At 30.5% G+C, this 14993-nt stretch overlaps 1 protein-coding gene across 3 annotated transcripts; it reads left to right on the top strand.

Moving 5' to 3' along the window:
* The first annotated feature begins 6705 nt into the window (after positions 1-6705).
* LOC129911436 (N-alpha-acetyltransferase 60) lies at positions 6706-13502 on the top strand. 3 transcript variants are annotated; one of them, XM_055989245.1, is made up of 6 exons: positions 6706-7133; positions 10207-10330; positions 10411-10575; positions 10729-10964; positions 12399-12510; positions 12816-13502. In XM_055989245.1, exons 1-6 carry the CDS (start codon positions 7117-7119, stop codon positions 12942-12944), a joined length of 783 nt encoding a protein of 260 aa, XP_055845220.1. In that variant the 5' UTR covers positions 6706-7116; the 3' UTR covers positions 12945-13502. The 3 variants fall into 3 exon arrangements, with proteins under 3 accessions (XP_055845220.1, XP_055845222.1, XP_055845221.1); XM_055989246.1 differs by having other exon boundaries at positions 6707-7133; positions 10744-10964; XM_055989247.1 differs by lacking the exon at positions 12816-13502 and having other exon boundaries at positions 12399-12762.
* The last annotated feature ends 1491 nt before the right edge of the window (positions 13503-14993 follow it).

Raw genomic sequence — 14993 nt, 5'->3', positions numbered from 1 at the left:
CTTTCCATTAGGTACTTGTTCCTATACAAACTTTTTAAACATAGAAGCAATCGTCACTGATAAATGTTTGTTTTTAAACACTTATAAAAATATCTTAGTAGAATTGCTCAGTTTCAGTTACATATTTCTTGATTGTTAGTTTAAATTCAAAATTCTTTATAATATTTATGTCCTTTATATGCGATTTCTGAAATAAAATAAATAATACAAATCAATACAAACATGCATATTTTTAAATAATTTATTCTTTATTTTCACATTCTTTAAACAAATACAAAATCACAGCTGCTCCTTTAATATCTACAGTTTCCTGAAGAATTTCCTCTTCATTGGCACCACAAACATCGACTATAGCTTTCATTTTTGAATTTGTAGTCTTTCTCAGTTCTTCAGAGAACTTTTCAAATGCTCTTTCCATACATGAATCCTCGGTTAAATAACAAACAGTAACAAGCTCACTTGGATATACTTTAGCCTTTTTGCGAAATTTTCGAACAACACTTATCATTTCCATTCGTGTGCCTTCTTCATAATACTCTAGATTTTTGTTCATTTTTACAACAATTAATACATCATTTTTGCATATTATAATGTTCTTCCCGTCAACTTCCTTCTCGGCAGTGTGAGATATTTCTACATCATTGAGAGTAACAAACTCTCCTAAGACATCTTCTGAGCCGACACGAATTAACTCTCCCACTTTTTCGTTATCAAAATTTTGAATGGCTAATGCTACTTTTCCCAATTTATCATCACTCAGTGTTGTTTGCAATGTAGAGTCCATCTTGAGTTTTGCTTTTAGACCTGTCCCAAACTGAGAAAGTTCTCTAGTCCTGATCACTTCATGAACATTAACCATTTTCTTTAAAGTTTCATCTAACATTTCCGAATCATCCAAATACTCTTCCAATGGATGGACAACTATCAATTCTGTTATTCGATAGCCAATAGGTATTATGTACTTCCTTCGTGCCTCATAAACCATCTCCACAACTCCTTGCCATCTGGTAATTTTCACTTCCAAAATCGAATCAAGAAGTCCATCACTTTTTTCAAGTAGTGGAAGCATTGCAATATATTCCTTTTCGACTGAATATGTCCATGGTTTAAATAATTGATAAAAATATTCCGCAAAACATGGCGCAAATGGAGCCACAACTAAACATGTCTTGTAAATGACACTAAACCCTATATAATCTCTTTGGTCGTTTTTTTTAAATGAAATTCTCATTGCAGGAATAAACCATTTATGATATTCCTCTAGAAAATCAATAAGTTTTGGAATAACTAAATGAAGACGATAAGCTTTCAATTCGCTTTCATAGAATTGAACCAATTGTTCGGCACGTAAAAGGATCCATCTTACAAAAATATTTGTTAAATAATTGGTATCACGGGCAATGCCATATGTAACCCAACCTATTTTACCCAAATGAGGCATTAGATCATAGAGAATTTTGTACATTGGTTGGAATATTTTTTCATTGAATTTTCTTGCTTCACTCTCATCTAGTTGCATTGATTGTCCTACAACTAACGGTGTGGTAGATAAATAGAGCCTAAGAGCATCCACACCATATTTTTCTGCAATTTTAAATGCATCGTTGTGATTGTGTTTTCTTTTCGACAGTTTCATCCCATCGGTTCCTTGTACCAATCCATGTGCAACAATTGTTTTTGCAGGGGCAGTTAGGGATAGTGCTGCTGAAAGGATAGACGTTGTCAAGAACCAACCAAGCAACTGATCTTGTCCTTCTACAAGTAAATCTACGGAATCATTACTTTGCTGTTGTTGGATCACAGGCATTGTTGCTGATTCGAACCAACAATCAAAGACATCGGCAACTCTCCGAAGAGGTGGATTCCCTAGCACAGTAGATGGAACAACCAATCTGTCTAGAAACTCTTTATGCAAATCTGATATTTCTTTAGCATTTGTTAGTTCCAAAAGCTCCTTTATGCTGCCAATGCATCGAATTTCATCTCCTGAAGGTGATGACCAAATTGGGATAGGAGTTCCCCAATGTCTATCACGTCCAATAGGCCAATCAGTCAATTCATCAAAATGACCATCCATTATGTCTTTGCTGGAACTAGGAACCCAATTAACATGAGAGTTATTCTCTTTAAGCTTTTCTTTAAGACTGTCGACTTTAATAAACCATGATGTAGCGACTTTTTCAATCAATGGAACATCAGAACGCCAACAATGTGGCTTCTTACGTTCTACATTTTGTAGATGCATTAACTGCCCTCGTTCCTGTAGACTCTGTACTACCACCAAATTTGCTTCTTCAATCGTTAGACCACCCAATTGGGCGATACTTCTGGTAAATCGACCACAATTGTCTATGGGACAAAGTGTTTCATCGGGTCTTAGACTATTCATAAGACAAATGCGATATTCATTTTGATCGAAATGCGGACATAAGGCAACAATTCCTGTTCCCACATCATCGCAAATAGAATCGTCTTGGAGGATTTTAAAGCTTCCTGCTAAATAATCAAATAAAGGTTGATATTTTAAGTTTGCAATATGCTTGCCTTGAAATTCTTCTAAAACCGAGAAGTCACTAAAATTAGGGAATACAAAATTTAATCGTTTCTTTGAGACAATGTATACTCGCTTGTTATCAACCATTTGAATCTTTACATAGATCGAACTGGGATTGACGCATACAGAAAAGTTTGCAGCCAATTTCCAAGGCGAATCTGTCCAAATCAATAGACTTACATCAGACTCTTCAATCTGAAGGGCAACTATTGCATTCACTTCAATAGTGTTCTTCAAGTTGTGCTTTGCTTCGAAATGCGAAAGGTGAGTGAAACAGCCAGTTGAATAGGGTAAAACTTTGGTATCCCTATAAACCAATTTCTTTTCGAAAAGTTGCTTGAATATTCCCCACACACCTTCCATATACTCTAGACTCATTGTCGAGTACGCAGTTGTTAAGTCAGTCATGACACCAACTCGACTCAAGTTATTCTTCCAATCGGATTCATGTCGTTCAACAAACTTACGACACTCTTCATTGTACTTTGTCACTCCAATGCGATAAAGATCTTTGGGTTCTTTGATTTCAAGTTTTTTGTCAACTTCATGTTCGACTGGAAGTCCATGACAATCCCAGCCAAATCGACTGACAACTTGTAATTGCTTTTGATAGGCATACCGAGTGAAGATATCCTTCATCAAGGCATTGACAATGTGACCACTGTGTGGTGATCCAGTTGGAAAAGTTGGACCATTTAGAATTGTTAGCAAACCATCTTTAGGTTTTCGATTGAATTCTTGTAATTTCTCTAGAGTTTTTTCTTTATACCAGAATTCAAAGGTTTTCTTTTCGTCTTCTAGAGGTTCGTAGATTTGTTTTTCCAACTTGTTTTCACTAAACTTTGACCAATATTTCATATTCTGAATAAAAAACAAGACAATTAAACTTATATGACGATAAGAACACGACAAAGTGTGAATCACTAATGTTGGAAAATTTATTATTGCACCTATAAATATATAAACAAGATTTCATTCATTCATTTAAAATTTGTTTTGAACATTTTTGTGCAATTTGTAAGATTTTGACAATTTGCTTGCATTTTGTTGTGAAATGATTTGTCCCTCAGGCGGTGAGTAGAGAAAAAGTTTTTAGCAAAAAGTGCTGCCAGTAGTTATTTGAAGTCATTGGAGGCTGCATTTGAAGATGCATGGCCTTTTTGTTGGGTGGTTGTTTTAACTTTTTTTTGTGAAGGAAATTATATTTATTTACAAAAAAAATTCAATAAAGTATTGTAAAAAATCACTAAAAGTGAATTTAAAAGATTGTGTTATTATTTTATTCATTATTTCGTATTACAAACACATGCAAGCAAACGTCAAATCGTTCCACTTGTCAAATTCTTCGTGAACAAATTCCAAAATTGCACGAAAAAGGAGTGATTCACTCCCATAATTTTAAAAAACGACATATGTCAGCTATTACATGAAGCCTCAAGGCTTGGCCACACCGGAGGGTACGCGGTAGAGGTACAGGTAACGGTACGGGTATTTGTATGGAAAAAATTCCAAACTGACACATCAACGTTCGGGTGTGGAATTTTTTTAATACAAATATCGTTGCCGCTACCCGTACCGCTACCGCGTACCCTCCGGTGTGGCCAAGCCTTCAAGAGGCTTGACTCTTTTTTCGAATTTTCTTTTGATAATCATTCTGTGAGGCGCGTACTATTACACGATGCCTCTTGAGTCAAAGACTCAAATTTGACATTTCTCTTTTGATTTAAGTATTGTTGTTGTTGTATTCCACCAAGAAGCAAAAATAATGAAAGGGAATGTTGAAAAAAGAAAGAGTGGAAAAAGAAACGTCAAAAAAGAGTCTCAGAATTTTGGCCCACGACTCTCCGGTCGGATAATTTTTTGTTTGATCTTCTATCTCGTTTGCACTCATTAGTTTTGAAAAGAGGCGCGCCTCTTGAGGCTTCATGTATAATAGCTTACTATCATAAAAAAAACAGCGCCACCAAAAAAGTAAGCTAACGAACGAACTAAAAAATATGTCAAAATTCAAACAGAAAAGTATATCTCATCTCCTTACACCCATTATTGAATTCGATCTAAGCCGTCCTAGCGACCACTCAGGTAGCGAACAAACTAAAAAAATTCACTTTATGATAGTACTATAGATTTTATATACAAAGTGCATGGCATAGTGAATTACAGTTGAAACTCGATTATCCGGGATTCGATTAACCGGGACGCTCTATTATCCGTGATGAAAATATTTGAAATTCTTTCTCGACAATAAACAAAATTTATTTATTTAAACTCTATTATCCGTAATAAACTCTACTATCCGTAATATGAGAACAGGAAAGAAGAAAATTTAACCAAAAAATACAAAACCGGCACTCAAAAATAAAGAAAATATTTAAACTTTTGTTTTATTTTTTTTTTTTGAAAAGTAGAATTATCCTGGAACAACATACAGGCTGTCCGGTAGAAAATGGATAATCCTGAAGTGGCTGATAGTTGCACTTTTGACTGTTCTGAAACCGAATAGAAAGAGTTTGTATCGCAACCAGTTTAGAAAATATTAAATTTCATCATCTTACTTTTTCTTTAAGCCTGGTGTACGCTGCTCGCGCTAAAATTTAGCTGAGATAAAATTCCCATACAAGTTATCGATGATTTGTATGGGATCCATTTTAGCTCAGATAAAATTTTTCGATAATTTGTATGGGAGCTTAAATTTAGCGCGAGCAGCGTACCAGGCTTTAACCACAACCACAAATGAATGAATTTTATAAATTTCTTATTTTTTTAATTTTCTACAATAATTGGCTCACTACATAAGAAGTTAAAAGTTTTTATAACTGTTGCATCTTTTCTTTAAAAAAATTTTGAAATTAGTTTTTCTATGCAAAATGTGAAAAAAAAATTTTTGTGAAAATTTTCAAACACCTGTGGTATCCATAGGAACGTAGGTGGCCAACTTTTTTAAAAATATGCGCGTCCAAAGGGGATTGCATAATAGTAAAAGTTTTTATCAAATCTATAGTTACTAGGAAGTTATTGGTATCAAAGTGCAAAAAAAGCCTATTAATTTAATAAATTATTTTAACTGTAAAATCTTGAATTTTTCACATTGCTGCCACAAATGCATGGATTCCATCAGTTTTTTTAATCAGTCATATTTTAAAATAATTCTTCTTACACATAGCTATTAAAAAAGAGTTGTAACCGTTGAACAATGGCTATACAAAAAATTTTTTAACTTTTTTTTAATGCAAAGTAGAAAAAAATATTTGTTTGCTAATTTGCTAATAACCAGCAGAAAGCTTATTTTTTGGTCTAAAGCCTGGTACGCTGCTCGCGCTAAATTTTAGCTGAGATAAAATTCCCATACAAGTTATCGATAATTTGTATGGAATCCATTTTAGCTCAGATAAATTTTTTCGATAATTTGTATGGGAGCTAAAATTTAGCGCCAGCAGCGTACCAGGCTTAATAAACAATTTGTATACTCTTTTTCAGAAAACAATTGCGCTAGCCAGAAAAAAAATATTTTCACTTTTGTACTTTTTCAAAAAGTGGTGTAAAGACATAAAGGTATAACTACATTGGCTCAAAAAGTGAAAAAGTACAAAAGTGAAAATTTTCAAATGCATTTTTGTGTAGTTTTTCGGGCTGGAAAATTAAAACTAATGATGCAGAAAGCTTATTTTTTGGTCTAAAAAACAATTTGTATACTCTATTTCACAAAACGATTGCGCTAGCCAGAAAAAAAATATTTTCACTTTTGTACTTTTTCAAAAAGTGGTGTATGTAGTTAAGCCTTAAGGCATAACTACATACACCACTTTTTGAAAAAGTACAAAAGTGAAAAGATTTTTATTCTGGCTATTATTCGCAATTGTTTTTTGATAAAGAGTGTACAAATTGTTTTTTAGACCAAAAAATAAGCTTTCTGCATCATTTGTTTTAATTTTTCATCCCGAAAAACTATACAAAAATGCGTTTGAAAATTTTCACTTTTGTACTTTTTCACTTTTTGAGCCAATGTAGTTAAGGCTATACCCTCAAGTTTGACATCAACTGTGAATGAATTGTGGACTCCATTCTTATCAAACCAAACAATACAATTCTTCTCAAACTGTAAAAAAAAAAACTGTCATTCATTTTCTAGCCGCTGTCATTTCTCCATTTGACACTTTGTACTTTTTTTTTTTTGTATCACCTTCGTTCGTCGTCCACTACTCGATTCTTTTTGCTACCCCCCAACAAAATATAAATTGCAATTGCAAAAAACTCAATTGAATTCAATTTATATTTCCACACATCAAATGTGCACACAATAATTCCTTTGAATTATTCTAAATTAAAAGTTCAATGAGCCGTTAAAAACAAAGATATAAGCAAAAAGAACGAATCAAAAAATATTCAAGCAATGTGATTCAACTCGAGCCCAAGGAAGAGGAGAGAAATCATTAGTTGATATATCACAGACACGAAGAAATTTTTTCACCAGCCTGCTCACAATATTCCATAAGCAAAATTGATTTCATTAACAATTTTATTGGTTATAGTTAAGTTTGTTTTCATTTAACAAAATCCTCTTCATGGCGCAATTTACGTGGTAAGTATTTCTTTTTTTTTTTTTTTGATTCAGAAACAAAAAATAGATAAAAATAAACTTTTTTGTGTGTTATCGTTGTCGTCCGTCGTCGTGGGTGGTAGTCGATGGTGGAGGGGTTGGTAGGAGTATGTGACCCAAAATTTAAAAAAAAAAAAGAAAAAAAATATGAAAAGAATGGAAAGTGTCCCTGGCTTAAAACAATAAAAAAAAAAGATAAGATAAAAGACACAAACGAAATTAGGTAAAGTGTTATTTTTTATTCAAACACTTTGTAGATACTCTCTTGGACTCTAAACCACTTGAAAATAAACCTAATTAGTTTGTGATTTCACCTACACGGTGTTGTCTTTGGAAGGTTAAATAAATAAATCGATTGATCATCATCATCATGATGGCACCCTGCATTGCTTTACCGTATGCGGGAAGATGAAGATAGATGCCAAAGACCTTTTCTATCCATCTATCTGTGTGTAAGAATGATTGATACAGTCATAGAATAGGCATTGGCATAGGTAAGATAATAGTAAATGAGTTCTATAACTCGATGCCGGGGTCTGTCGTTTTTCAATCAATTAATTGAACGTTGACCCAAATAAAAATGCATTCGTAAACAATTTATGTGATAACTTTAATTAAATGAGGCATAGTCTCGTTGGAGTTGGATATAATTGAAAAGCATTTAGCGTGATTTTTTTAAACAATGCAGGGGTTTAATTTAGTACGGAACAAGTAGACTTGTAAGATAGTTATTAAAAATTTGATTCTAGAGAACAGACGGTGTTCTCAAACAAAGGTGTGTGTGTTTGTATATTGTTTCAGAAGTTCCTCAGTTTTATTAAGATGAAAAATGCTTCCATGATTATTTGGATGCTATCCAAATGTCGATAGTAATGCATTTGCAATTGGTTTTATTTTTGTTTTTTTTTTTTAAGATGAAGATAAAATTTTACTTTATTGAATTTTTTTGTTTTCGCTATAGGGCAAGTAATGGTTTTGTTTTTATAGAGAGTAGGTATATGTAGGCTTGAGGTGTAATTTAAATGTTGATTTATCTTGATGATGGAGGAGTCTAAATTGTCTGTCGGACTGTACTATGTGTGTTGTATACGATTGATTCTTCTTCGGTTTCATCAGTACAACAAACCACACTAGTAGATAGATTGTCTAGAGCATTTTATTGATATTTTTTTTAACAAGTTTGTATTTTTACAAGGTTGTATTTTTGGCTGCTTTTTTTTTTTTTTTTTTGTTTACAAGCTTCTTTAGGGAAGTAAAGAAGTATAACTCTGAAAATCCTAAAAAAGTAAACAAAACAAAATACTTCAAAAAAGATGATAATAGATTTAAAACAATGGAGCAATAAATCAAGTCAAGTCAAGAATCGCAAATAATAATATGTAGGTAACTCACAAAGAAACAAATTTTAAGTATATAGTTAGCACAAATCTGTATAAGATGAAAAATGTATGAGTGATGTGCTAATTTCGCACCATATCGTATGAACGAACACCTGGCTTGGAGAAATTTGTGATCACATTTGCCGACACGTGATATGGATATGCAAATAAATGACCGTAAACGCATTTGCGAGCATTTAAATACGAATATTGTCTTTATCTCCGGGTTATGTAGAATTAAAAAAACGTTCCGTATTCTAAAAACACAAAGTTATGATTTTTTCGTAGAGAACCATCTTCAACTAGATTTCTTCCTTATTTAAACTGACAATTAGAGTCATACACTATTTTTTGTTTTAACAAGACAACAGTTTCTGTAAGCAACTGACATCCCTTTAATATAATCAACGAGGTTCTGTCCTTGTCTAGTGAAGATCTTTAACCTTAATCGCAGCTAGATAATTAATGTAATTCATAAACTAATTGTGTCTTTCCTATTCACTGCAAACTCAACCTAATGAAAAATATCTAATGACCCGTTTTTAAACAAACTTTGTTTAATTTTCCTTAATGAATGTCCAAACTATATGAGGTGAAAAAATTCTTCCAATTTAGGCAATTTTATTCGAAAGTAGGCAAGAAAAATCCTTTAGTCGATACTCGTCTACCAAAAATCCGTTTCCTGAGTTGGATCCAAAAGTGTTTCGATTCAAATTGTCATTTGTTCGAAAAAAAAATTCACCATAAAATTCAATGTAGCGTATTTATTTTAACTCGTTATATTTTCTAATTCACTTTTTGTGACTTGATTCACTTCAGCTTTTAGCCTTCCACATATAGTTTAAATTAAAATAAAATTTAAAAAAAAAAATTAATTTTCGGATTCAAGCCTAGTCGGAAGATCACTGACATTTTTTTTCCGTTTATCTTGAGTTATTTTTCATCCTCTAAATTGTTATAGATAAAAAATGTCTAATTGGAAACGAATGTGTGATTTTCTAGCTAAATCTGCGAACAACTCGGCTGAAATTCCTAAATAAATCCGATATCCACGAATATTTATTCAAAAATCTATAATATAGCTTCTTAAAGTCATCGAAGCAGACTAAATCGATTTTCTCACGTTACATTATGTTAGCAAAATGTTATTTTAAAAATGCACTACCAAAAGAATACATTAGGTGTTGAAGCTATTTAATAACTTATTAAGCGGATAGTACTCAAATCAGGAACAAAAAATGAAGTAACTGTTACACACCCGTTACAATGGAAATACCAAACGATTTTGAAATGTTCTTGTCTAAAAATGCATCCTAAAAAAAGAAATTAATTTGCATACTTGTTTTGAAAGGCAATTTCATTTAAAATGTTGTTTTCTTCCTTTGAAAAACAAATTTTATTTTTTCATTTACATTTAAATTTGTATATAAAAAGTTAAAACAATTTTAGCAACTTGAAGAGCAAGTTTGCGTGACACAGTCGTGCATTTTAAGTACCAAAAGCAGCAGAAAAATTAAACCAAATAAGAGAGATATTTTTATATATGTGATCCTATTTTGGCACTTCAACCTTTGTTTTTTATATGTTTGCAAAGAAGTCTCAATGGGGTCTTATTTTCATTCTATAATCTTCACATTCATATAAATTTTTATGTTCGCATTTAATTATCTTTTCAGGTATAACAAACAAAAACACGCAAAAATGCAAAATGAAAATATTCGTCCAGGCAGTGAACATATACCGCTATGTTCGGTAACTGATGTTCAACTAAGATTTCTCTGTCCCGATGATCTAGGAGAAGTAAGAATATACTATATTTCATAAATCCCTTTGATTTTTGTATTTTGATTTGTTTTTTTTTTTTTCTATTCCTTTTTAAGGTAAGAACATTGTGCCAAGATTGGTTTCCAATCGATTATCCACTATCATGGTACATTGATATCACATCTAGTTCGAGGTTTTTTGCATTGGCTGCCGTTTATAATCTAGCCATAATAGGTTTAATTGTAGCTGAAATAAAACCTTATGTTAAGCTAAATAAGGAAGTAAGTACAAAAATATTTCAATAGAAAAAAATAAAATAAAATTCGCTAACTCATATTGGTAATATTCTCTTTTCTTCCTTCATTTTATTTAATTTTTTAATTTTACTTAAATATGAAATTGAATTGTCGTTCTTTCAACGTAATCGTTCATAGTTAATTTCGTTTCAGGATAAAGATATCTTACCTGATTCCATGGGACGTAACGCTGAAGTTGGGTACATTTTGTCATTGGGTGTTCATAGAAAACATCGACGCAATGGCATTGGTTCTTTACTGTTGGATTCTTTATTACATCATCTAACAACAGACGAAAGGCATCAAGTCAAGGCGATATTTTTGCATGTTCTTACAACAAATCAACCTGCCATTCTATTTTATGAAAAACGAAGGTAAGCGTTTTTATTTAAAATTTAATTTCTGAAATCGTTTAAAACCGTTTTTATTTTAGTCATACGTTCGATTTTGGGTTTTTTGATCTTGAATTTATGTATTTCATAAACATTTTGAGAGCTTACCCATCAGCTCTTATATCAAAAGTGTGTGCATTTGGTGTCCAGATTCCCATTTCGTTGAAATACAAACTGTACTTTTCGATACAAGTAGTTTTGAACAGTTGTTAGTTCATTAATTAAATGATGGTGTACCCCAGAGCTCCATTTTTCTCCAACTTCCATTTCATTTTCTTACCTACTTCATTTCAATGAAATTTCTTATGCAGGTAATAATTATTTGGTTGATATAAGGAAATTAAGATTTTTCATAAATAACGAACTCATATGTTTAAAACATGACAAGGTCAAGAAAGATCGAATCCATAACATCTCTGACGTACTGCAGCATTAACAAAGATTTTACTAGCCATATTTCAGGGAAAACCATGTGTAAAACCAAGTCGTAAATCTACTTATGTACTACCTTAAAAACTATAGTATCCAATAAAATTGATACCATGTGGTAAGCTTTGTGGTATTTCCCTAAACAGGGAATAAAATAGTATGCTATAGTTTCGATAACAAGTATAAGGAGTTGGAAATCGTATACAATTAAGTGCTTGGGAAACACAATGCAGTAAAGTGGAATCTAATCCATATGTCACTATCCATGAACAGAACTTGCATTGAAAAAACTTACCAGCTATTCTATTCTTGGTATACTTATTGCATTGTTTGAGACCAAATGTATACATATATATTGAATCACTCCGCATAAAAATAAAAATAAGTTTCTTTATTTTTTTCCTTTGTTTAAATAAAGCGTAGTATCTCGTTTGAAGTTTAAACCGATAGAAAATTATGTTTTTGCTTTTATCTTTCATGTTTTGGTTTTCGTCAATTAAAATAATCCATATTGGAGAATCTATTAAACATGTTCCTATTTTAAATAAAATAATGTTGGTTTTTAATGCTTTGAAATTTTGTTTACATAAAATAGAAATTTCTTTTTGTTCGACATTTCGACGGTTAAACTTCATAACCAAACAATTCAAAAAATTCAGAGCTATCTTTTGGTATATTCAGTTCAACAATGTTGTTTTGAACATTTTTCAGGAATGACGAAATTCAAAAGCTCGTATTGATATATCCCATACAAAAACAAGAAACACAACATATTGTTTTTTGATTTCTGAAAAACTTGCAAAAACGACTTACGAGGTTATGAAGTTTAACCGTCGATTTGTCGAACAATCGTGTGAAGTATAATATTGTATTAGTTATTTTTTTTATATCTTTCTAAAAGTATAGGTACATTTTTTTTTTTTTTAATTTGAAACATTAACATTCTAAGTAACTATAACTAAACAAATAACCACTATATATTTTCAGATTTCATCTGCATGCCTTTCTTCCATACTACTACAATATTCGTGGCAAAGGAAAAGATGGATTCACATACGTGACTTATATCAATGGAGGCCACCCGCCTTGGTCCTTATTATATCCTTTTTCAAACACTAATTTACCATCACTTGTTTTCTAGCTTCAAGGTATATTTTTTAACTTTTTTCAAAATTTCACAAAACTCGTGCGTATTATTTATTGATGACGACACAAACAAAAAATGCTAACATGTTACTCAATGATAGAGCTTCAATGTTTGGCGAAATTTTTTACCATCGCGATTTTTAGATGCAGTTTGAAATAATACTTTGAATATGGAAAACGAAGATAATTGTCTCAAATTATATGTTTATTTTATTTTTTTGTTCAAACGTTGTTCTCCTTAATTATTACTTATACACAGATCACATAAAAAATTTAGGATCAAAACTGCGTGAATCCGGAGGTATTTGCCTTTGGATGATGACACGACTGCGTCAGGCCTTCAGATGGGTTTGCCATAAAACAAATCGTTTCAACATTGCAAATTAAGATGAAGAACCTACACATACCACACACTCAAACCATAAATAAATCATGAATTTATAATTCAAAGCATTTCAATATAATGTTTGTTTTGAATTAGAAAAAAAAAACATATGAAACAACGTGAGACTTTATTTCAAATTTAAACAAAAAGGCCAAATTAAAAAAAGAAGAAAAACACATCAAAAGAAAGTTCGAAACTTCTTCAACCACTCTACCATCAGATAAACAATCAACATCGATCCTGGAGATTTGTTTGTTATAGTTTTTATCATTATTTTATTTTAGGTAAAAGTATTTCCATTTTAAGTGTCCAATCAATGTAAATACCAATAGTCCAATCATCCATTTTTAATTTAAATTATATTTCATAGGTAAACAAAAAAATAGTTAAAATTATCTTTAAAAGTAAAAATTAAAAAAAAAAAAAACAATAAAAAGCGTGATAAAATGTGAATTCTTAAGTAAAAAATAAAAACCAATATATCTCGTTGTAGGTTCATAAAATACAGATACAATTAAAAAGAAAACAAAATGAAATAAGAAAAAAGAAAAAAAAAACAAACAATATTAATTCGTTGAAATAAGATATATTATAGTACAATTGTTAGGACAGCAAAGACATTGAAACCGTTCATTTGTTAAAATTGTATATACATAAAAAAAAAACAACAAAAATCGACTTTTTAATTTAACTTATAAGCACAATTCATTTAATTAATTTACCAAAATGACACCAAGAAGGATTATTTTTATTTTTTAAATGTTATCTTATGTAATTTAATTTTTTAATATATATATATTTACATTTAAATCATTTATTTAATTCAAGTTTACATTATAATATATTATTATTATTATTTTAGGTAATGAGAATCCTGCTTTATTCCTTAGGACAATTTGTTTATGATTATAATTACCTCAGAATTGGTATTGTCTGTTTCTGTTTTGTATTTTTATTTCTTATAATTTAAAAGAAAGGAATAAAAGTTTATGTTTTGTATGATTTTACAAATGCAATTTATTGTGTTTTCTTCTTGATTTTAGAAAAGAAAGTAAAATAAATCACTCTATGCTAAACAGGATAGTCTAAGCTCATGAACTTTCGATTATTTAAGCTCTGGAGCTTCACGTTTGGGACTCATTCAAATGGAAAGGAAATACTATATTTTCCAATCCTTTGAAGAGGACATACGCGAGATCCTTTTTTGAAACCAAATCTCAAATTAAGCAAACGGCTTTATTATAGTTATTTCCATCTTCATTTACACACGTCTTGTAACACACTTTATTTAAACGCATGTTTTGATACTTTTTTTCTTCCGGCTAACCGTTAAGTTAGGTATCTATATTTAAAAAAAAACTACATAAATTGTTGGAAATAACAGTTTTTTGTGTGTTAATGTTTCTAAAAATATGTTGATATAAAGAATCGGGCTTATCGTGAATAAGAAACACTATAAAACTACCATTAAATTTAAATATAACCGATACCAATAAATTCTTGTGGAAACTTTTCATGATCATTTTCGTTTCCATAAAACTCCTTAAGGTTTTTACACTTGTTTCATATTATTTGAAATTCTAAAAAAAATAAATTGCACGACTGGGGTCGCACGTACTTGCTCTTATGCTTAAAGTAACTATAATGTTAAAGCTTTTCATTCAAGAAATTTAAAATTTGATATTTTGAAGAAATTTCATAAGTAGTATAAAAAAATTAAATCTGTTTTTATAATTAATTAAACTCCGTTTTAAATTATCTTAAAAAAAAATAAAAAATATGCCATTTTATTTCTTGTATAAAAAGGTATTTTTAGAAAAAAAATTTCGAAAATTGTAGGAGCCGTTTTTTTAAAAAATAATTTTTTATATATAAAAACTTTTTAACATTTTTCAAAAAAAAAGTTGGTATGCCATTTTGAAGAAATAATTAATTTACACATAAAAACTAAATTTCAAAATTTTTCATTGATTCGTTTTCAAAAAATTGATTTTTCAAAAAAAAATTTTGAAATATTTTTAAAAAAACCAAAAATGCGTTTTTTGAAAATT

The sequence above is a fragment of the Episyrphus balteatus genome, chromosome 2 (genome assembly GCF_945859705.1).
Source record: "Episyrphus balteatus chromosome 2, idEpiBalt1.1, whole genome shotgun sequence".
NCBI classification, from domain to species: domain Eukaryota; kingdom Metazoa; phylum Arthropoda; class Insecta; order Diptera; family Syrphidae; genus Episyrphus; species Episyrphus balteatus.
This window is presented reverse-complemented; position numbering and strand designations above follow the sequence as displayed.

Bases quoted from the DNA above. Each gene is read 5' to 3' on its own strand.
- LOC129911436 (XM_055989245.1), top strand. The intron at 10,331-10,410 runs GTAAGAATATAC...TTCCTTTTTAAG, and splicing joins GTCCCGATGATCTAGGAGAA to GTAAGAACATTGTGCCAAGA. The intron at 10,965-12,398 runs GTAAGCGTTTTT...ATATATTTTCAG, and splicing joins CTATTTTATGAAAAACGAAG to ATTTCATCTGCATGCCTTTC.